Source organism: Sorex araneus, chromosome 9 (genome assembly GCF_027595985.1).
Source record: "Sorex araneus isolate mSorAra2 chromosome 9, mSorAra2.pri, whole genome shotgun sequence".
NCBI lineage: Eukaryota > Metazoa > Chordata > Mammalia > Eulipotyphla > Soricidae > Sorex > Sorex araneus.
In genome coordinates, this window is record NC_073310.1 from 59,100,723 (window position 1) to 59,125,476 (window position 24,754).

Sequence of the window (24,754 nt, forward strand, 5' to 3'; positions counted from 1 at the left end):
CAAGATCCGGGGCTGAAATCTCCAAGCCTGCTTGAACCAGGACTGGGCCTCTTCCACCCAGATCCCCCATTTTTCAGTAGCTAGGCAGTCATACCCACAAACTGCCCATCAATGGCCAACATCCAGAGACTATAAAACCAAACTCCTGGAAGCATGTGGCCACTTTGTGGCTGCTCAACCTCTTATAGCCTAGTTCTCCCTCTGGGAGAACCTGGCAAGCTACTGAGAGCTTCCTGCCCGTATGGGAGAGCCTGGCAAGCTCCTCATAGCGTATTCATATGCCAAATACAGTAACAATGATGGGTCTCATTCTCCTGACCCTGAAAGAGCCTCTAATGCTGCACCATTGGGAAGGACGAATAAAGAGAGGCTGCTAAAATCTCAGGACTAGGATGAATGGAGACGTTACTGGGCCTGCTCAAGCAAATTGATGATCAATGGGATGATAGTGATAGTGATAGTGATGTATATTTATTACATGAAATGTTTTTATGGTTTACATAATCAAAACTATGAGACCTATTCAGAGAGACCTCACTTTTGCCTCATTTCTCCTTTTCTATTCTGCTTCTTTCTTGCAAGACAATTTTCCCACCCCTCCCCCTTTTAATATGCTTGGGTCATTCTTCTCTTTTGTTGGAATATATATAGGTGCAACTCTATCTAGTGAAAATTCTTCCCTGTTTCACCAAATGGCAGTATTCAGAACACACTCTTCTCTACTTTGCTTTTCCCTTTTATCGGCATATCTTGGGGGTCCCTCCCTGACTGTCAAGGGAGATATGCCCCTGGATCTGACAGCAACTTTGTGTGTCTGCGTGATGGTTTATTTAACCGGTCCCTTTGGATGGACATTTGGATTATTTCCAGGGCTTTGTTAATATTAATGTTGTAATAAATAGTCTTTTACAGATATAATCTCATATTTTTACTAGTACTCCTGAGTCTTGCTCTTTTTAAGAGGAACTGATGGATCAAAGAGTAAATGCATATGTAATTCTGCTAGGTATTGCCAAGTTCACCTTCACTGTGTTGAACATGGTTTTTTTCCTTTCTAGCTGTAACTAACTTAAGAAAGAGCCAATTTTTCCCTTCTAGCTGTAACTAACTTAAGAAAGAGCCAAACAGTCCAACCACCAGTGTGGGTTGCAAACTTCTGAACTCATTGCTAATTTGAAAAGATAAAAATAGGGATTATGTGTTGTTTAATTTGCATTTCTCATATCGTTAGCAAAGTTGACACCTTTTCTTGCTCCAAGGGCTATTTGTATTTCTCTGTCTTTAAACTGTGTTTGTCTTTTGTCTGCACTGGGTTGTTGATCTTTTCTTTTCAACTTTATAAGATCTTTATATACTGGGGCTCTTAACCCATCATCGTAAGTGGTAATTTTCCCTTACTACAGTTTGTTGACTATGTTTTATCTTTATGTGTAAATTTTAGATTGTAACTCATTTCACCTTAATGTTGCCCGGTTTAATGTTGCCCGGTTCATTTTTATCAACACTCATTGGTTTTTAAATTAGGAATGGTTTCCTTCTCCCAGGTTATAATGTCCTTATATTTTATTCCATTGTTTGATACTTTGTTTTTAATTCTTGCTTGGAATTTATCTTGGTATAAAGTGTGAGTAGGTTCAATTATACATTTTTTTTGTTTGTTTTTGGGTTACACCTGGCGATGCACAGGGGTCACTCTGCACTCAGGAATTATCCCTGGCGGTGCTTAGGGGACCATATGGGATGCTGGGAATCGAACCAGGGTCGACTGCATGCAAGACAAACGCCCTACCACTGTGCTGTTGCTCCAGCCCTCATTTTCTTTGTTTTTATATTCTCTATGTACATTTAGTTATTTAGTTATTTAGTCATTTAGTTATTTGGGGCCTCCATAGCAGAACTAGGAAGAACTAGGAACCATTCCTCATGATTCTTGTCCAACTGGACCACCTAGATCAATATGAGGATATGAGAATATAGTGATGCTCAGGGCCTGTGATGCCAGGGACCACTTGGGCCACCCTGGGGTGATCATATGGTACTAAGGAATTAAACCAAGGTTGAGTCTGACATTCTAATATTATTTAACAAGAGGTTTCATTGGCTGGAATGCCCTTATGTATCCATCTGCACTTGGGTTTATCTCTGTACTTTTTATTTATACCATCTATTAATTCTCCAATAACATGCAGTTCTAGTTATCAGAGGTCTTATGCTATGGGTTGAATATCTTAAAAAATTCCTGATGACACATTCTGTGCTTATAGCATTGTAAAGTTTTAAATGTAAGCATTTTTAGAGATCTTTCATGAGCGAACTGTTTTTATTATTCTGTTTTGTGAAGAAGGGAAGTAGGGCTTTAGGGTGATTATACAAACTCATTCAAGTCTGTGTTCATTTCCCAGTCTATGCCACATTTACTTATAAATTTACTTAAAAATTGTTCCTATGGATTAACCAGTGGGACTGGAACCCACGTACTTGTCTGATCCATTGCTTAAGTCTCTCATGAAGATTTAATTTTCTCAGAAAATATGGGTGATGTGGCTCCTAGCAAGGACTTGTCCCCATGTTGGATGCCTTCTCTTGTCATGATTTACTTGAGTGGGCACCACTAACGTCTCCATTCGTTCCAGCCCTGAGATTTTAGCAGCCTCTCCTTACTCATCTTTCCCAACAATTGGAGGCTCTTTCAGGGTCAGGGGAATGAGACCTTTTGTTCCTGTTTTTGTCACGATATTTAAAGTAATATACATCATAATGTATGCATTTTGGAACACTAGGGAAAGAAACTTACTACTGACCTCCAGAGACACATTGCTATTTTGGCCTATTTCTTTCAGACGTTTTCATGCAGATTCTTTCACGTTATTATAACCATGCTAAATGGAAATAATTTTGAGAAGCAACAGTCGTACTAAGTGTTGTTAAACACTACCTAAATTCACTGATTACAGTTTTACAAACATAATCTTATTTAACTGTCACAATACCCAGCTAGGGGTGCAGGGTTTATAATTTCACCATTAACTGGTGAGAAATGTGTGATCTAGAGAAGTGAATGACTTGCTCAGCCTTACAGAACTGGTCACAGTGGGGCTTGGATTGAATTCCTACATCCTGCTCCAGTACTACTCTCATTAAGTTCTGTGTATTTAATTTTAAATACAATTATGTTATTAATATGTTAGCAGAAATGTCTATCCTTTCCTCAGTGATCATATTATACTAAATTTATATTATACCTTAGAGCCTTTTTCAAACTCTATAAAAAGTGAGTATTCCTCTCTGCTCCGTACTAGGTACATATAGAATATTTGGCTGTCATCAGAAAGAAGTTTATAATTTAAAGCACTGAACTTGCTTATAATTTAGTGCACTGAACTTGCAGTGCCTTAGAGTAAATAAAAGTCAGAATCCATTCTCTACATTTGTTTATAAATATCTTTATATATACATTATTACACTTACTACTACCAACCCATAACTAGTAGAGATTCCTCGCTTTTCTTGAAGGGTAAAATATTGTTGATCAATGGGTCAGAGAGATAGTATAGGGGTTAAGGCACTTGCCTTCATGCAACTGACCCTGATTCCATCCCTGGTACCACATATGGTCCCCAAGAGTGATCCATGTGCACAGAACCAAGAGTAAGCCCGGAGCACCACCAGGTGTGGTCCAAAACAAAATTGTTGATCAATGCACCTTCTTGCATGCCAGAGTGTAGTATATAGGATATGTATATTTCTTGGTAGAGGTAGTATATACAACAGACTGCTGACTCAGGGAACTTCAGTTGGGGACATGGTTTTCTTCCTAAACAAGTTAAGTGCTTTAAGTTAGGAATATTTGAAAGTTAAATTGTTTCTTTTAGAACTCCCTAAAACAGATTTCAGAATAGGGTTTTGGATACTCCTGCAGTTGAATTTTTTAAAATTTTGAAGTTGATAATAAGCTTCTGTTTCAACTCTACTTTTATAGTTATTCAGTTTAGTTAGATTTGGGGTTGTGTAGACCAAGAATTTCTTGCCAACAGTTCTAGAATTCTGACATTAGGTAACAATTTTTTAAAATGGATGATCAGAGTGATAAGGATTTATCATGCAAAGACTATCTTTCATGCCTTATGTTGGTAAGGTTCTAGTAACATTTGAAAATGAGTTTTAGCAAATATGTTTTAAATAAAATGTTCATTTACTGTGGCACTGTAGCACTGTCATCCCTTTGCTCATCGATTTGCTCGAGCGGGTACCAGTAAGGTCTCCATTGTGAGACTTGTTTTTACTGTTTTTGGCATATCGAATATGCCACAGGGGGCTTGCCAGACTCTGCTGTGAGGGGAGGGATACTGTTGGTAGCTTGCCGGGCTCTCTGAGAGGGATGGAGGAATCGAACCCAGGGCAGCTGCGTGCAAGGCAAATGCCCTACCCGCTGTGCTATTGCTTCACTTACTATATGGAAAAAATATTCTGTAGCTTGAGATTAGATTTGAAACATCGCTCTCAAATCATTCAAGATCCTGTGCCTGGTATAACCACCTAAAAAGCTTTTGTTGGTAAAATTATAATTGTAGATTATTTTTGTGTATTAAATTATTCTTTTCTATGATGAAGATCATATTAACAAAAAAATATAAAGAAAATGAATCTTTGGAGCTAGAATCTTCAATGTATTTGATTAAATTTATTATTAAAATACTTTTTGTGAAGTAAAATAGTTTCATGGCAAGAAATTTACTTAGTTGTGAGGGAAGAGAAAGCAAGGGGAGTATTCACATGTTCATGAGAAAAATGGGTTTCTCCAGAGTGGGAAAAGCCTTAAAGTCTTGATGGTATAAAATTACACTTGTTACTCTTTTCTACATTTAAATTTTGAACATCTGTCTATCTGGATATGTAATTTCTCTTAACTTAAAGCCTGATTAAAGTATGACATCTCATAGCATACTTATCAGCATATGGTTAAAGAGACAGTCCCCTTCCAACGGACTCTACCTGCCCTTTCAGCTCTAGCCCTCAGTACCATTTGATAATCTTAGTGAACTCTCTTGACGTTAGCTTATGAAACATACATATATTTTTCACTGACTGGCCAGCGAACTTCCTCCCAGGGGTCAGTGTCTAAATCCAATGAGATGTCACTGAATAGTCATGTGGTTCATAGAGTTTGGAACCTGAGCCGGAGCCACCAACTACTTTTATTTGACCTTCTCGATAGCTTTGTTGATGAATCTGTTTTCAGAAAACATCTTCTTCAAGGTGCAGAAACTGATGTGGAGCACTGCAAAGGCAACAGATTTGAAAGAAAATTTCTCTAAATTTCTCTACCTATATGAACATAAATGACTTCAGCATAACCTAAATGTTCATTATTACATGTGTATTGCTATATAAGTATGCTATACAATTGTATTTATTCAAAGAATCTATCAGCGGCATCTAGTACTTAACCAGAGGATGTAAGGATCGTTCTACATTAATGAATCTGTTAGCATAACATAATAGATCAATATGCTTTTGATAGTGATCAAAAGTTAAATAAGAGAAGCTATCGCCTGCTGAGAAAGCATTTGGTAAAGTTCAACTGTAAGTCCTAATACAATATTTTCAAATACTTGGTTTCTCTGCTTTTTTGCTGTTTCCAGTAAACTGTGAACATTTATCATTTTAATAACCAGACAAGAATTTGTAAAAGGTTTTAAAAGCCCCCTTGGGACAGATAACATATTTCTTTGTATTCCAAGTTCCTAATTCATGTAATGGTGTCTCAATAAATATTTTTAACGAAGCATTCCATGATAATAAAATAGTCTGGTTTTTGAAAATTGTTAAGAAAACAGAATCGAGACTATTTTTTCTCTGTCTCACAGGACACCTTGTTTCAGGAGTGTACCTTGTTCAATGTATAGAATTACAATTAGCAATGTCTTAGAGGGAACAAATAGCTTTCCTTTCTGAGATGCGTTAGAAAACTGTTCTCTCTTTACTATCTTCTCAGTCTTTTGAACTCTGACCCCTTTTCCTGAGCTGCGTCATGTGTCTTAATATGAGCAAGGTGCATCACTGTCACTGTCATCCCGTTGCTCATCGATTTGCTTGAGCGGGCACCAGTAATGTCTCCATTGTGAGACTTGTTACTATTTTTGGCATATCGAATATGCCACAGGTAGCTTGCCAGGCTCTGCCATGCGGGCGAGATACTCTCGGTAGCTTGCCGGGCTCTCCGAGAGGGATGGAGGAATCAAACCCAGGTCAGCCATGTGCAAGGCAAATGCCCTACCTGTTGTGCTATCACTTCAGCCTACGTGGGACATCTTCCAATACTCAACATAACTTTGCCTTTGCCTGTTTTCCTCTCTATTCAAACCGAAAATTCCTTTGAAATACTTCTTTTACTCTTAGATTCTGTCTGTGGTGTCTCCTGTGTATTTCCCTTTAACCATTTCCATGACCCACTTTCTACCTAGAGTGTTTTGCAGATGTCTTCCAGTGTCTTCCCTCCTTCCATTTCAGGATGGATTACCTATATTTCAGCTGGACTCGTCTTTCTATATTGGTCCTAGGCTCTATGCTGCAACATTTCTTTTTGTTTTGGGGTCACACCCAGCGGTGCTTAGGGCTTATTCCTGGCTCTGCAGTCAGAGCTCAATCCTTGGGGGGGTGCTCTGGGGAGCATATGTGGTGCTGGGCATTGTTGCTGGGTCAACTGTGTGCAGGACAAACACCCTACCTGCTGTACTATCGCTCCAGCACCTGGCCTCGTGGATTCCTTGCTCCTGTCTGTTCTCCATACTCTGAACTCATTTCTCACGAGGCCCATAATATGGGTGGCTTTCCTGTTGTCTTGCTGTGTTTGTGTTTTCTGACCTTCTTTTTTACTACTTATGAAAAATAAACCAATTTTCATATTGTGAAGCTCAATCGCAGTGTTCATCATGAAATTTTAGTTATTCTTGTTTGTGGTTTTCTCTGTTCTGTGAACCCGCAAGCATCCTATAATTCTGATTTTAGTTTATTCTCTAACTATTTAATCTTTACTCATAAATTATTAGCACAAATGAGTATATAAAGCTACTTATATATAGTATAGGTAATTTATACTTAAAATAGTGGTATGTGCATTGTAATTCAAACACTGACATTTCAAAACAAGTGCTGAGTTATTTGAAATTATCTGAAAACAATATAGACACAAACAACATACATTTATCTTTAAAATATATCAATGTCATTGATATTTTTTCTTCTCTAAGCTATAGACTCCATGTATTCCTTAGGGATATTGTTATACAGTTCAAAATATAAACAACACATAATAAAATTAAAGATGTATTGGTTGTCTAATTTGTTTTTAACAGGAGATTTTAATTTTTCCACAGTCACTTTGCAGGAAAAAACAAACTTTTACATTGTATGTAGGCAATTAAAGTATTAGTACCAATAATAATAAATATTATTTTTATAATCTTGAGAGAAAATGTTAATTAAGTTGAGGGATGATAAGGATAGGTAGTGCTTAAGAAAACAATTTCTTCCTCATTTGGAATGACATGAAAACTTAATTTTCTCATACTGAATCAAACTGCCAAGAAATTATAGAAGCAGATTGAATACTATGATAAATATACTCTTTCTTAGAGTTTTGGACAATGTTGCTTGAAAAGCAAGTTTGAACTCCCCATGAGATCATTGTAGAGATAAATGCTTAAAAGCTTTTCAAAGCTATACTCTTGGCTCTATCAAAATTTAATTTCCCACTGATTATGTTTCTATCAATTTTGGGATACATAACTATAACTACAGGCAGGAGAGCTACATCAGCGACAATTTCTTATGCCTTGGGAATATACATTCCTATTTTATGTGTGCATGGAATACACTTATATTTTCTTTAAAAATAAAAAAATATTGTAGTTTAGGTAACATCATTGTAATACTGTTAACATTTCACTTGTACTTTCTTATCTATATGTACCTTGAGTTAAAATATCCTTGTTTTTAAAATAGACTATAAAAATGTTCTTCGGTTGTTTAAAGACTTTCATCAGAACAGTTAAAAACATGTTTTATATATGGGAATGGATTTTATAAACATTTGGTACTTTATTAACTGTTCTATTATACCTGGTGAGGTTCTGAACTTTAAAAAAGGACTTTTTAAAAGTAGAGTAAAGCTGGAGTGTTGAGTGCAACCAATGGGCATAGATGGTGCAGTGATTTGTAAACATTTAGAAAACCTTGTTTTCAGAACAAAACACCTTGTTTTTTGATGTCACTGCTCAGCAAATTGCAGTTCATTTTGGAGTTCCAGTTAGGAATTTCTTATACTATTTACTCTCTAGAGAGTTTGTAATATGCCATCAGGTAGTATTCCTACATGGAGAATTTACTACAGTACCCACTATTCAACGCAGATTCCTTTATGCCTCTGGATCCTCTGCCCCTACCCAACCTCCCCAATAAAATAAAATAAGGGGAAAAAGTGATTTGATAAAAAGATCTTGCTGATAGGTATTTTCATGTCTGAATGCTTTGTACTATGGTGTTTTTCAATATATAAAATACATTTGGAAGTCCCATAACTTGGAAGTAAAAACATTGGCCTAATATTTTATAACTGAGAAAATAAATGATCCCAAACTTCCACTGACTTGCCAGCCACCATTTCACAGGGTCAGTAGTAGAGCAAGATGCTTTGTGTGTGTGTGTGTGTGTGTGTGTGTGTGTGGTGTGGCATACCCAGCGATGTTCAGAGTTTGTTTCAGGTTCTGTGCTTAGGGATCACTCCTGGCAGGCTCAGAGGACCTTATGGGGTGACCTAGATTGAACCCGAGTCGGCCACGTGCAAGGCAAATGCCCATACACTGGTACTATCACTTCAGCTCCCAGAGGAACAAGATCTTGAATCCAGTTTCTTGAGACCCCTTGTGGAGTACAGTTTTATTTTTCAAATTAAAAAAAATTAAATTCAAAGTACCTCTATTATTAAAGAATCTAGCAGTTTAAAAATATCTATCTTGCCCTTTGGACCCTGCTGCAGAGCGAGCATGATGGAAGAGCCCAAGGAAGCGCCCTTGGACTCCAAGCAGCCCACTGAACTAATTCCAGCACGGGTTCGGAGAACCCACGGCGGGCTGAAACAGTGGGAACCGGGCATCCCCCAATTCTTTTAACCTCTCTCTCTCAACCCCTTCCTCCCGAGCACAGCGCAGGGTCCGCAGCTTTCTGAGCACAAAATGGAGACGCCGAGCCTCTCTCTAGGTTTCTCCATCTTATGAGCACCATAAAAGGGTAAAAGTTTGTAGTGATGTTATTTCTGGTTGTACTTTCCCTGGACTTTATACAGAAACCCAAAACCGCATGGCCACTGCCGCGGCCGCGCGACCTAATGTCATCTTAGCATCAGCAATATGTAATGGTTCCTTTTTAATGGGTCGGACTTTTGTGGGAGATCCTAACAAGAATAGTAAGTCTGTTGCTGAAGTATTGAAGGCAATCAAAGTGGTAGCCATCTCTCTAGACTGAACTAAGCTATATCCCCACGCCGGCTGAGAAGAAATTTTCTTCTTTCTCGGGAAGAAACGAGGCGTGGCGTCAACCATAGTGTGATGTCCATTAAGCAAACAGACCTGGTGGCATGGGAAAGGGATATAAGGGGAAAACTTATGTACATGGAACAGTGGGACGCTGGTGGAATCTCGAGCCGGAGCCGATACCAGCGCAAGACCTTCGGTTCCAGAAACTGCTTGCAGACACTCTACGAGTCTATCAACTAAGCCAGAGCCCCACGCCTGCCGATGACGGGAAATAACCATCCTTTTCGGTTTTTTTTCCCTTTGTCAGGCAGCGTGGTGATTACTAAACAGGCGTGAACTCGGTGGCTCGGGGCAAGGGGGAAAAAGAAAAGTTATGTAACAAACAGCGGGACTTAATATCTCTATATTCTTAGCAATGGAGAACTATCAAATGCCTCCTTGGCAATAGGACTGTCTTTTTCTTTTTGGGGGGAAACCCCAACAACGGTAGTGAGTTGTGTGTTGAAACATGGAATGTAATCGAGATAAAGCGTAAACGAAGTGAAACTTATCACTTACAAGGGTGGGGACTGGGGAGGTGGGAGGGGGTGGCAGGTATACTGGGTGGGGGTTGGTGATGGAAGATGGGCACTGGTGAAGGGAAGGGTGTTTGAGTATTGTATAACTGACATAATCCTGAGAACTATGTAACCCTCCACATGGTGATTCAATAAAATTAAAAAATAAATAAATAAAAATATCTATCTTGGGGCCAGATTTATAGTACAATATATGTATACACACATATCTATCTTTTGGTGCCAGTGAGATAGCTCAAAGGATTAGAGTCCATATTTGCATGTGTGAGCCCCAGGTTTGATCCCTGGTACCACCATGTCTCCCTGAGAACCTCTTGGATTGACTCCCAAACACTGAACTGGAAGTAAGCCACCCCCAAGCATCTCTGGGTGTGACCCCCAGAAAACCCAAAAGTCCATTCTGTTAGTTCCATCAAGACAAGAATAAAGGTCCTCTATGGGACACTAATAAGAGAACAGTATTTTCCTTCTTTACTCGGGATCTTTTCTGTTCAGTATTAGAAGTTTAAAATTTTGAATAGAAAAAATACGATTTTACAAAAACATTTAGGTTCTTTAAATGATCCATCAACCTTTGTGAAAATATTGTGACATCACTTTCCAACATAGTTTAAAAAGGACTTACTTTGTTAAATTGATGAACAAATTACTCGATGTTTTAAATCGTGTTATATGAGTTAAAAAATGGAAGGAGCTTGTATTATCTCTTATTCAGCAGGTTTCATTTTACTTTAACCTGAGTTTCTTTTGCCATGTAGCAACTTCTTATTTTGATGTAGTACCGTTTGTTTATTTTTGTTTTGGTTATCTTTGCTGTGGATTCAAATCGTTGAAGACACCTCTGAGGTTGTATCACAGAGTCCTGCCTATGTTTTCCCCAATATTATATTATGGATTCTCATCTAATTTTGTGGTCTCTAGTCTATTTTGAATTAACTTTCTGTGGCATGCAATTGGATTTAATACAGGAGTCATGGCATATATACGTGATGGAATACAGAGCAGTTATACAAAAAGATGAAGTCTTGCTGTTTGCTACAACCTGGATGGGAACTGGAGGCAACTATAGTAAGCAAAATAAGCCAGAAGGAGAGGACAAACACTGGATGTTCTCGCTCATCTGTAGTTTATAGGGAAACAAAACAAGGGAATAGATTATGTCAACAATGACAGAACCTTGGCCCTGGCTGACAGAATCAAACATACCGTGCGCGGAGATGGTGTGGAAGTGAGGGAATGAGGGAGACTGGAGGTGGCATGGAGGCGATGGAAAGGTTTGGGCACTTAGTGGTTGTTAGATATGAAAACTATACTTCAGAGTCATAACGATTGTACACTATTATAACCCCGTGACCTGAAACCTAATAATGAAATAAAGTAAATTTGAAAAGTGAGAGGAGGAAAGACGTTTGGTTCTCTAAAAAAGAGGAAATAGTAAATATCAAGTATTCACTTTTATGGTTGCCTATTTATTAGGTTATTAAAGAGCGAATATCCTGGAATGACTGGGACTCTATGTCATTCTCATTAATGAAACAAGACAGCATTTTGAAAATACACTTTTGGTGAGGTTAATTAAGACATAATTTAAAAAGTTAATTCATTATTTAGAGTAATAATTTAAACCTTTAATAAAATACATTTGCACATAGAGGAATCTGATAGATCTGGAAACTAAAATAAATTGCAGTTTTTATTGCTTGCTTAATAGGATTCTAAAATTTTCATCTTAAGGAGTTTCATTTTAAATGTTTTTTTTTTACATGTAAGGCTTTTTTTTCTTATCAACAAAATAACTATCGATCTCCAGTCATTTGGCAATCATAATGAATGCTGGTCTTACAGAAATTGCTATCCACTATGATAACCTCTCTTCAATGTGGTTCATCTGAGTTCAGAGGCACTATAAGTATAAGACTTAGACAATGGATTTCAAAAACAATTGTAGAAAGAAATGCAATATCCCAGAACTTTTTATATTAATTATAGTCTGAAGTGACAATATTTTAGATATATATTTGATAAAATGTTAAAATCAATTTCATCTGTTTCGTAAAGTAGCAACTAAAATATTTAAAATGACATATGTGGCTCACATTATAATTCTGCTAGGCAGAGTTTCTCCAGAGAATTACTGAAATAGTTAAAACATCAGAGATAGACATTGCCTGGGGGATGTCACTTTATGAACCAATCAAAAATATGCCGAGCATATTGGCTTTATGAAAGAATATATTGCATAAAGAATATGAGAAAAATAGATGGCTGGAAAAAACATCTGTCGATATAACTTGTGTTATAAAAGATTAGAAAATTGATATCTACAAAATTATGACATTGATAAAAAGTCTTTAAAACATGCTGCAGCTCTTATGTCCAACAGATTTTATCATATCTAAGAGAATACATATTTTTTAACCAAATACACTAGTGAATATTGATTATCACATGTATATTCAGTAGTTGAAATATACTGGAGATGCAAAGTAAAGGTAGATGCTCAAATAAATATTTGATGAATATGTGATGAAATAGGAGAGATGGATAGGGATTTTTGTTGGTTTTATTCATTGATTATTTGAAGAGATTGAAATAATGCTTGGTTCATAGAATGTGCACAAGAAATGTTTGTGTTGAAATGAAGATAGACACACACAAATTAAATAAGAAAAGGCCCTTTGAAATTGCCACTAATGTGTTACACTATCTTTTAAAACTTGTATTGAACAATAAAATATATTTGATAGTTGCCATTATTCAAAAGATACTGATTATTTTTAAATGTTATTAACTCTCCGGGTGTTTTTTAGGCACAGTTACTTTATGATGTTTATTCTAGATTTTGAGTTGCACACAAAAATTCTCTATGGGCACCATTATAATAAGACTCAGAATTAGTGCTTCAGAATTTTTGAATTTTGTGAGCATCAGTTGTGTTAGTTATATGTTTGATAAAATATATGTTTAAGCCATGATGTGATAATGATTTCAGGATAAAAAAATCCTTAGTGACTGTGGGTAAAATAATTGGACATAAGTTTCAATAATTGATACCATTTTAGTACAAAGTAGAAAAAAGTGTATTTCAATAATAAAATTACAGAAATGCAGATGTGTAAAATTTTTAACATACATTTCATTAATTTCTCAACATACCTCAGACAAATGTATTTCCCTAGAAATGTTTTCATAATTAGACTCATAAACTCAGGATAATTTATTCCCTAAGAATTTTATAAAGCCCAGAGACATGAAGAGTATCCCACTTGGGTAATGAGACGGAAGGGGTAAAATTAAAAATTTAAGACACAAGAAGGAATAGAAGAGGTATAAAACTACTGTTTCTACAGTTAGTTGACCAGGAACCCTGTGATTTGTAACAGGCTCATGGTTCAAGCTGGTTTGCGCGTTTTGTTTTAGGAGAAATGATGCCCGTGCATTTACTGCGCATCGTACTCCTGAGTCAGTTGCTGTGTGTTTCTCCCTGCCTGGTCTCCTAGGAAGCCCCAGTAATGCTGAACTCCTGCTGCCTCCAGCTCTTGTCTCTGAGTCTTAACAAATGCTCTTGTATTGGATGCCTTCCCTATCCAATTTTGGCTTATGTCTCCTCTCTGGAGTAAGGCTAAAGCTCGTCTTCTTGCTGTGAGCACATATGAGCTCCCGATTTCTCTTTTTGAAACATGATTACCTCCAAAAGGGCCACATTGCCCAGTTTTGCATATACATCTGTGTAAGTTCATATTCTAGTGGCTGTTCTCAATATGCTCCGCGACCCCATACCTTTCCTTTTCTTCCTGTGACTCTAATAATTTGCTCATTATTTCCTCATTTTAATGGATAATGTTCCCTCTGGACGCACGACAAAAGCAGCTTTTCTCCATGATTTATTCTGAAATTATCAACTTCACTCTGTTGTTGCAAAATTCATAAATCATGCAAGCAGGACATGTTATGAATTAATTGACAGAACATCTCTCTCTGAAGGGTTAAAGAATTGGTTGCCGTGATCAGGCCCGCACCCGCTCTCTGGCTCCTGATACGGTGCTGACAGCCAAGCAAAGAGCTTCTTCAATAATCCACTCTCGGATTCAAGTTTTTCCAGATGTGAGAAGTAATTAAGTCTTTGCATTTATTGAAGGCGTGTATGCTTTTCAAGAGGGAACTGGCAGCTGTGGTGAATTAACCCTGCTTGAGTGCATTTGTGTTGTGTGTGTGTGTGTGTGTGTTGTGAGAATGTACATACATACAAGCTCACATGTGGTATTTGCCAATAGTCAAGCTTTGAGATCAGACCTGAAAAAAACAACAAAAAACTGATTTCAGTAAACACTCCCAAATTTTTACATCTATGTTTGACATAGCTATAAAATTGAGAGAATAGAGAGAATAGGCCAATAATGGCCTATGTATTTTTCCTGAATTTTGTTAAGGCAATGAGGATAATTAAATCATTTGCTTCTATTAAGGGATCTATATTTTTAATTGTGAAGCAATGATTTATAACATAAAATGAATGCATTTCAAAGATTTAAGCTTGCTAGTGAGGGGCACCATTTAGATGTTGCAATTGATTCAAAGATGAATTTGAAGAACCCTATATAATAAAATATAAAGAATAATAAAATGGTCTACAAATAGATATAGAAGAGTCTGTCAGCAAGGCTCTATTTGATTGTCTTTACATTTTATGGACCTTGCATTATCTGCACTGTTAATCATTCAGTAGTTTATGGAGTTGTAAAATAGTTCAAAGACAGTGAAAAGCCAAATGAGTAAAAGGTTACAGGCACTAGATAACAGGTTATCTTTGGTGGGGAGTCACTTTGGATATTTCCCAATTTTTGGGTGACATTTCTCACACAAAACTCTAGCCAAGGGCTACTTTTTAGGGATAGCCTGTTTGTTTGATCCTGCCTGGCCCTTTGATTCTGGTTGCAAACCACATAAACACATAAAGCCACTCCGACTCCAACCTTGGGCATCTCAGTGGGAAGGATTGCAAGAGTTACCCTTGTATCTACTTCATTGTTATTAGAACTAAATTAACATTTCAAATAATCTCAGATTAAACCAAACCTTCAGTTCACTGAGTATCTGCATTAATGTGGAGCAGAAGTTTCCAAATTTACCTGACCTACTGGCACATTCCTTTTTAAGGAAAAATCACACAACACCCTGAACGCCCCTCTTAGCTCCTGCATCCAGACAACTGCCATCGCCCTTGATCATTCAGGCCCCCTTCGAGGGACAGTATCACCCACTTTGGGAAACACTGATGTAATGTAGCCGGAAGAATTCTTTTGGTCAGTATCTTTAGAAGAGTGTAAAAAACTAAAGCTCGCCGAGGGGCGCACGCACTCTCCGGCTGTCCGGGCGGCTCTGTCTCACTGCCCGCGTTCAGTGCCCCGGAATCTCTGTGTGTGCTGTTGGTTGAGGGCAGGCGATGGAAGGAAGAAGGCCAAACTGTTTGCTTAATCAGTTTATTTCATTCTCTCTCCCTGCTTCTCTCCCGGCTCTTGGTCTCTCTCTGGATCTGTGGATCTGGGTCCCCAACCCACTCTTTACAGCCTAGTTAAATCTCTCCACATGAGGGGGTTGGGGTGTACACATAGGTGTGGTCACCATCAATAGGGTTGAGGTTCCTTTCTTTTAGGGGATGCTTCTCCTAGGACTTAATTCTCTTTCAGCAGGAGGATCCACCCAAGGGCGGAGTCCCATGAGTGCGTTTCTCTTCTCAGCCAGCAAACATATAAGAATCCATAATATTAATCATTTTGTATGGACACAATAAGAGATGCATTAAAACTTATAGAATTGCTCTCCTGGGGCCATCTCAATCTCAGACTACAGTGCTCAGGCCAGATCAGTCTTTCCTATCCCTAGCAGCGTCCTAGTCTCATCATTACTTTTGGATCATGACAGCATTTGTCTATGATCAAGCTCTTAACTTATAGTTAAGAATTAGGCACTTTGGCCAGGCCCACTCGATGCCAGGGTAGCACATAACTCACTGCTTGCCCTGGATCCGTCCCATCCCTCGTCAGGACCCTGCTTTTGGGGTGCTAGGAACTGAGGGCAACTGAGGCTTAAGTGAAGAAAGCATATGCCCGGGAGGGAATAATATTCGAGGCCAATTAAATCCCAAGTTACAAAAGCATAATATTGTCTTCTCGTGTCCATACAAAAAGGACATTGCTTTAAAGTAAATTATTCAAAAGGCACAAGAAGAGGAGAAAGGCAATATTAACTTATATAATATAAATTCAGTATCCTAGGAAGGTCTGACTTTACAAATTAGCAGAGTCAGATTAAGGGAAAGCCTCGGATTAACTCTTTTGGGGAAGAGAGCATGGAGAAGTGATTATAGCTAAACAAAGGGATGGGAGAGATTCGGGAACACCTTGGTGGGTGTGACTGGGGTAAGCCTAAACTCCGGGGAAAACCGGGACAAGCTACTTGTGGCAAGGGGGGAGAGGACAAAGTAATGTCATCCTACAGAAGAGCATATATTTATAACTTTGCATCCCGACCAAACCCAACCCGGAAATCATTATGTCAAAATTCTTTAGTTTCTCTTTCCTCTAATAGTCTAGATCTGTGGCACTTGCTTGCAAGAAAAATCTCTGTGTATGAAGACAAGAATGTGATTTCAGAACCAAATGCTAGTAAATGTAATTTTAATAGCATAATTGGTAATGATGCTGGTTATTCAGGTTGTTTGCATTCTTTTGATTTCTAATTAACAAACAGTAATGACTAGCCATTAAGAAGGAGAAGGTGGGCTTAATGAATGTAAATTGTAAAACTAGATAGGGCTAATGGCAAGCAACTCTCTTTCATAAAGAAGACAAATTGCCCTAGAGAGTTGGCGGGTTTTTTTTCTGTTATAGAAAAAAATCTCTCCTCCTCATTTCTTCGTTTTCTTTTGAACAGATGCCAAATGATGAAGAACTATGTGAGGCAAAAGTTCAGATTAAATAGGGATTCAGTTAAGATATAGGAACCTTCCAGATGATAATTTTTTTATAAAGAAAAAAAAGGCTAGTAACAATGAGTATGTAAAAAGATTCTCAGGGGAGGAAAAACAAGTCAGATAAACTAAACTAATGCCTCTCTCATGTAACTGTTGAGGGAGACTTTTAGTATTTTAAAATATTTTAACATTATAATAAGAGAGGGTGAATTAGCTTTTAAAATGGAAATGATCACTTTATCTCTGCCAGTGTTCCTCAACTTGGAGTTGAAGTTTGATCTATTTCAATTTTGGATCTTCATTTTTAAGTCATGCATGCATCTATTGCCATACTAGGAAAAACATTGCTATAGTGCTCTATCACTGTAAAAAAGGAAAGGCACTTTCTAACACTTGTGTTTACAAGTGTTAGCACAGAGAGCAAGGTGCATGCCTGGCATGAGGCCAATCACTTTGATCCCTGGCTCCACGTATGGTCCTTCAAGCACTGCCATCTTTCAGGAGTCCTCTGAGCACTGCTGGGATTGGTCCAAAACCAAAAACCAAACCAAACCAAGAAACAAAAATAATAAGAAAAGAAAAAGAAAGAAGCAGGGAAATAGGATGAACCATTAAGATCTGACAATACTCACGATGATATCCTGAACTTGGCCATGAGCTATGTCCTGAGACCTGAATTTGGGGATTCCACATTTGCTTTACACATAGACATCAAACTATCAAAAGGCCTAAGACTTCTGTATCATAGAGCTTTTGTTTATTTGTTTTAAGTTGTTTTGTTTTGTTTGTGGACCACACTCAGCAGTGCTCAAGGCTTACTCTGTCTCTCTGCTTAGGGATGACTCCTGTCAAGCTCTGAGGAGGACCGTATGGATACTGGGGATCAAACCTGGGTTGGCCATGTGCAAGGCAGACACCCTATTGCTGTTCCCAGTCCTGGCCCCAGTCCTGTGTATTGTAAACTGTGTATAACACAAGTTAGCTCTGACCTTTGAGTTATGACAAGTCAGAAACCCTCTGGCATTTACAAAGATACTGACGGTATAGAGTATCATCCTGGAAAATGAGAATATTCTGGAACTATGTGACTTTCCGGGATTGTTGGGAAAATCTCGTGTTTATAGTGAATGTTCTTATTATCTTCTGGCAATTTAAGTTTTTTAAAAAATTTCAATATTGGGAACTAGAGATAGAGAGGGATGAAATAATTTGTGTCTAGAGAATAAAAGCACAACACTTGCCTGAGGGGTGTCTGTGTAAAATGTGATTCCAGCTTGGTCTTCTGCCTCTGAACATGAGTAGAGCTCTAGAATAAAAAATAGAATACAGTAATGAAATGGTTCCTAAGAAAATAGGACTAACAACAATACAGATACCCCCTTTTGGGGGAGCTCCAAGGTGAAAAAAACATGTATTAAAACACCTCTTATTGGGTTTCAAAAACAAAAAGGAAGGCTGATTGGGAATTTTTTTAACATGATAGCTATCCTGCAGCGGTACTAACCTCTTAGTCCCCAAGTTACATTTAGGAGTTATTGACCAGAGAGCTTCGCTGTGATAAAGTGCAGGACTGAAAATGTTATAGAGAAAAGTTTACATGAATTTTGTATTATACCTATAGGTGAAAGGAGAAAGGATGCATTCAATCAAAAGTAGTAATAAATCTAGCTTGTTAGATTTATATAACAAATAATCCATTAAGGGGTTCATCTTGCACATCTTTAACGGGGGACTTTTATTTTCTACTTTACCTTTAGCTCAAAGCCTGTTTTGCACACTGTTGCCTTTCTGACATCAAACAGGTCCCAGCATCACACTTACTTGAATGGATACAGAATTGTAGTTAAGTTCTGGTTCTTGTGCTTCATGGGATAGTTTTGTGAATGAGACAAATAATTCATACCTCTGAACTTAATTTTGTTCTCTTTAAGAGAAAGAGCTTTGTAGGATTCACTTCCTTCCTTCCTTCCTTCTTTCTTTCTTTCTTTCTTTCTTTCTTTCTTTCTTTCTTTCTTTCTTTCTTTCTTTCTTTCTTTCTTTCTTTCCTTCTTTCTTTTTTTTGTTTGCTTTTTGGGTCACATCTGGCAATGTACAGGGGTTACTCCTAGTTCTGCACTCAGGAACCACTCCTGACAGTGCTCAGGAGACCATATGGAATGCTGGGAATCAAACCTAGGTCGGCCGCGTGCAAGACAAACACCCTATCTGCTGTGCTATCGCTCTAAGCCCCAGGATTCATTCTTAAAGGCCCGTGTACTTTAAAATTTCTGATTTTCAAATCTTCAGTGGAAGAGTGGGGTTTGGACTGTATAGGGTATTTTGCTTTAATTTCATAACATGCTGTGTACATACTCTCAAAAGATTCCCCCCCTCCCCCCAGCACACTGGAAAGCGGATCAGAAACATTACCTCTTGGGAAACAAGGAGATAGCATCCGAGTCTGATGAAGTCCACGGAGAATGAATACTACCATGAACAGCGTGAGGACTGTCCCTTCAGTGACAGCCAGGCAGTGTGTTGGAAGCAGCTTTGTCAACGTTCTTTCCCTGCGTGCAGAAAGCTGTCAGAGGTGCTCTTCCCATTTGAAAAGGTGATGCCGCAGATCTTTTATTTAATATTGGAGAAACTTCTTGGCAGAGGACTTTATACATATTTTTGCATTGTCAGGAATTGAGCCCAGGGCCTCATGTGTACAGAGCAAACACCCTACCACTGAGCCACATCCCTGGCCCTGTTGGGATGTGGAATTCACACATTTTGCTCCTCTCTGGAGCCAATGTAATGGTAAAGAGAATTACCCTTGGGATTCTCTACACCTGCAGTAGCCTTGGGATGTTGCTTTTGGACTTGTGGGTGATAAGTAGGATATCTCAGAAGTGATTCCACTTAGTTGCTCTATATTAAAAACAGTTCCATGGAAATATCAACCAGTCTTCTAGAACATAATCTCTCTTTCTTTTTTTTAAACCAAACTAGAACAAAGCCTCCTTAAATACCATTTCTCAAAAGAATTCTAGTTTTCATTGTAAAATAGGAATATAGGTAGAAGGCTGGTTGATAGGTAGAAAGATTAGATAAGGTGGAGAGAATTCATGACTGGGAAATGCAAACTCCAATTAAATAATTCTGAGTTCTGAGACTTTTTAGAGCTTCTAAAGGCACTGTGCATGTGAATAAGTGATATGGATAGAGACTGAGACAAATGTTGCTCCAAATATGTTTAAGAAACTCCAGAGTATTTTGTGAAACATTGGCCTTCTGGAAAACAGTTTGAAAAGTAACTTATACATAAGGCCTCTAAAACATTTTCTCCTGTCAGAATTTTGAGTTTAGGTAAAATCAAGACAATTAAAAGTAAATATAAAACTAGATATGCTCTGAAGAGAAAATTGCATTATACTAGACTACTTAAAACAAAGTATTATTTTTGAATCAAGTGTTAACTTAATAGAATTAGTTCTATTATTTGGCCACATTTATATCTTGCACTCATATACTATGGCTTTGTAAAAATTAATTTAACTTATTAATTAAATAGCCAAATTGATAAGTTATGAGTTGTATAGTTTTACAGTTCATGTCAGGATATGGTTTAAGAAATATGTTTAAATTACATAACCGATAACACTTTATCACATTACAAATATTCTTAGTTTGTTCTTCCAACCTTTTCCAAGCCTATAATACACACCAAGTAACATACAAGTACTAAAGAATTTGCAAAATAAATTCAATGGGCAGGACTAAAAAGTGATTATATTTTGAAACAATAAGTATTTCTAGAATCCTTAATGATGTGGCAACCTAAGTTTACTGCAAGTTTTCATGTTTGGTGAAGTCTGCAATGAAAATAATGAATTTTAGTGTAAGCTAAATAGTCTGAATGAACTCAGAATGGGTTTTTTCAGGTGCTTCGAAGCCCTTTTCATAATTAATTACTGGCTTTTAATTAGCTAATATAAATTTTTTTAGAATGTGAAAATGGTATGTATGACTTCTTTAAAAATTTAACTTCAGTTAGTGAAATGAATTTAAGTCTCCAGATTCACCCACGCTAACTCCCAGATAAGACCGACATTCCAGTGCAAGCTTTATTTAGATGGAGTCGAGGAATCTTTGTGATAACAGGCTGTGCATGGGGAGGGCAGGGAGAGGGGCTCTATGGAGTGTGAGAGCTGAACCATTTCCCCAGAATGTTTTCAGTCTCTTTCAAGCAATTCTATGAATGAATAGAATTTGTGAAATTGAAATAAAGGGTCTCTTTTGGATTTCTTAGCCAGTGTAAAGGTTGTTGACTTTAAGAGTTTGTAGACTGAAATACTGTCTGTGAAAATGTTTCCGTTGGGGAGGCTCGTCCTGGCCATCCTCCACAGTTCTGTTCTGTCCACTCATACAGAGTTGTGATAAGGAGAGTGAAGTGTGGGTTAAATAGGGAGAAGTGCTGGGCAAGGTCATTTCTGCCAGAGCACTGGAAACGTAAAGATCTCAAGGGTGCTGAGATGGAGAACTAAAGACGGGAACTATTCTAGTGAATTAAAATATATGTATGTATATATTTACATGTCTACTATACAAATATAAAGAGTGAAAATGAAGGTCCCTGTATTTGAGGATGTAAAAGACGAAACAGATGAGGAGAAGGCAGGGGAAGAAGAAAATGAAGGCAAGGTGAGTGGGGGAACTCACCCTGAAGAACACACTTGTTTCTCTAAGTTGATGATTGGAAAAATATTTTCTTCTGTTTGCTTTTGTTTTCTGATTAGGTCTTTCTTAAACCTGTTATTGAAGACCTAAGCATGGAATTGGCCAGAAAATGCACTGAACTTATTAGTGATGTAAGTAGCGCCTGCTGTTTTTTATTGCTTTTGCATTATGTATTAAGTATGTGATGCTGTTAGGCCATGGACGCAGAGACTGCCCTCTCCGTCTCCGACCACCTGCCACAGCAGGTTTCTCAGCCTTTATTCCGCTGTGGCCCTTTCCTGACCTGTTCCCTCCCTGTGGGCCCCAGTCCTTCTGGTTGGCTCTCTAGACTTATGTTGTGTCCATTTATGTGATTTTCAGCTGTGTCCCATTTGGAATATTCTGGAAGCCCACGAGGGCTAGTGGCCGGTGGTTGGGAAGTGCTCTGTCAAAAGCACAGTGATTTCCTCCAAGGTCACCCACATAGAGAATTTCTGTAGGATCTGGACTTCATATTCTTAATCCAGGATCCTGTCCCTTAGGAATTTCACTGTCACTCTGGCAGGAAACTAGAGAACGTTGATTCAGAGTATTCCACTGAAGGATCCCAAAAGCCACTTAAACTTTTATGTAATGAAGTCATTTGTTTTAGGAAGATCTCTATCTAAGTGAACACTTAAAACACACACAAAATATATTTCTGGTGACCTTTTGAGGAATCTGATGAAGGCAACAGCTATCCAAATCAGGAAAGCGCATGCGTCTGTGTATAAGTAATATGTGTCATAATTTAAGATTTATGGATTACTGACCTGCCTGATCCCGTGAGCTAGATGATGATGTCAATGAAAAGGCTTGTTTGTGTTGTGACTTTTAGTAACTTGGATCAGTCTCTACTACACTACAAGGGAATTCTAGGGTTATTTGACATTGAGATGTAATTCTGTTGCAGTAAGCTAGTAAACATGTAGACTAGAACTGTTCACCAGTGCTAAGAATTTAGAGTCTCCACATCCCAGCAGTTGTGAGAGAATTGCTGGGTCAGAGACGAGAGGCTCAGTAAAAGTGCACCGGGGTACGGGCCTTGATTTTGAGAAGCTAGCATGATGCAGCCATCTTTGCCATGAGTGAGCAGCCTGGTCAGTGATTTCACAAACTCTTGGCTTCAAAGGAAAGGCCACGAGCAATGGCCTAGTGAGCAGAGATGAAGCCAGCCTCAATCTGGCGGGGCTCAGGAACTGAAGGGCAGTTGGATGAAGCAGTAACATCTGAAATGTTTGCCAAAGGACTTTCGCGTTCATTCTCCTGCTGATCTATATGTGATTCTGTATTGCCTCCCCACTTGTCAGAAAAAATAGTGGGAGTCAGAACCCTCCCCATATATTTGGCATGTAATGTATCTATGTTTTAAGTTGGGGATTTATATGTCCAATTAATAATGATCCTAAGTTTATTGTTTTGGAAAGTTTTTTGTAAACTGTAATAATGATTATGACAGCAACCACAATAATAGCCGAAGATTAGATGTACTGACTATTATGTGCCAAATCTTGCAACTTGTGGGATAGATTCCAATAATTTCCCCCCTCATTTTAGAAGTGAAGAGAGGAAGGCTCAGAAAGGTTTAGTAACTTGCTTGGGTCACACGGTTAAGTGGTGTGGAAAATGAATACAAATACTCTCTGCTCTGTTTTTTCACTGTAGATTTTCATGCAAACCTAGCATTATTATTATTTATGACACAGTAATCATGCCACAAGTCAAACCCTTAGTTCAGTAACTCTGGAGATGTACCTCTTCCAGTGTTGACAGACTTATACTGAGGTTTAACTGGACGAATGGCCAACATCGAAAGACTTAAAACCAAGCTCCCAGAAGCAACATCTTATAGCTTACTTCTCCCTCTGGGAGAACCTGGCAAGCTACTGAGTTTCCTGCCCACATGGGAGAGCTTCGCAAGCTCCCCATGGTGTATTCATATGCCAAAACCAGTAACAATGCTGGGTCTCATCCCCCTGACCCTGAGCCTCCAATGTGGCATCCTTGGGAAGGACGAGTAAAGAGAGGCTTCTAAAATCTCAGGGCTAGGACGAAAGGAGACGTTACTGAGACCACTCGAGAAATTTGACGATCAATGGGATGATGATGATGATGATGAATTTATATGAAACATTTGGACTAGAGTTATTGTTTTAGATGGTAGTTGATGTTGGTGTTGTTTTAGATATTATTTACTGTGACTTCTAATGCAAGTTTGTGGTGAGTGATGAAGGCCTTTACCATTTTGCCAGAGATAAAGGCTGACCATTCATTTCTGTATGAATTATTATATCCCAGACGGGCATTTGTGTGTTTCATGTGTTGGTGAAATGAAACATAACTTTATTATAGATTTGTTGTATAGTAGAATGTCCGTATTACTTAGATATTTATATCAGATTTCTAGGACCTTTCAGATATGTGCACTCATTCACATTTCTTTTCTTGTTTTCCTCTTTTTCTTTTTCTGGTTTTTGGCCCATACCCAGTGGTGCTCAGGGCCTACTCCTGGCTCTATGCTTAGGGATCACCCCTGGCAGTGTTTGGGGGGTCATATGAGGTGCCAGGGATTGAACCCTCATGGGCTGTGCATACAAAGCAAGTGCCCTACCTGCTATACTATTGCCTTGGTCTTCACATTGTGTTTCTGAGTGGAATTCCATACTTGTTAAGACTTAGGTGTAATTTTTATTTTGTTTCTGGGCCACACGTGGCTGTGTTCCAGGCTTACTCCTGGCTGTGCCCTCAAGGATATCTTCTGGCTTGGTATCCCTCAAGGATATCAGAGTGTTGCCTTCTGGGGTGCCAGTGATTGAACCCAGGTTGACTGTGTACAGGCTTTACCAATTGCACTATTACTCATAAAAATTTTGAAATTTTTATGTTTGTCAATAAATATCCTGAACAATTTTTCATTTCTTAAAAAAATGAGAACAACATATAGATCA

General features: G+C 38.2%; 1 protein-coding gene across 5 annotated transcripts in view; it reads left to right on the forward strand.

Annotated features, from left to right (window-relative positions):
- Positions 1-24,754, forward strand: part of NEBL (nebulette) — a 381,507-nt gene that overhangs the window by 239,022 nt on the left and 117,731 nt on the right. For 3 of the 5 annotated variants that reach the window (XM_055146579.1, XM_055146581.1, XM_055146582.1), the window contains exons 3-4: positions 19,465-19,674; positions 21,848-21,919. The exons of 1 other annotated variant lie outside the window; for it this stretch is intronic. In XM_055146579.1, coding sequence (XP_055002554.1) covers positions 19,528-19,674; positions 21,848-21,919 — 219 coding nt within the window. In that variant the 5' untranslated portion in view covers positions 19,465-19,527. Of the gene's footprint in view, positions 1-19,464; positions 19,675-21,581; positions 21,753-21,847; positions 21,920-24,754 lie in introns of those variants that run through there. One more of the 5 variants, XM_055146580.1, reaches the window with a different exon arrangement.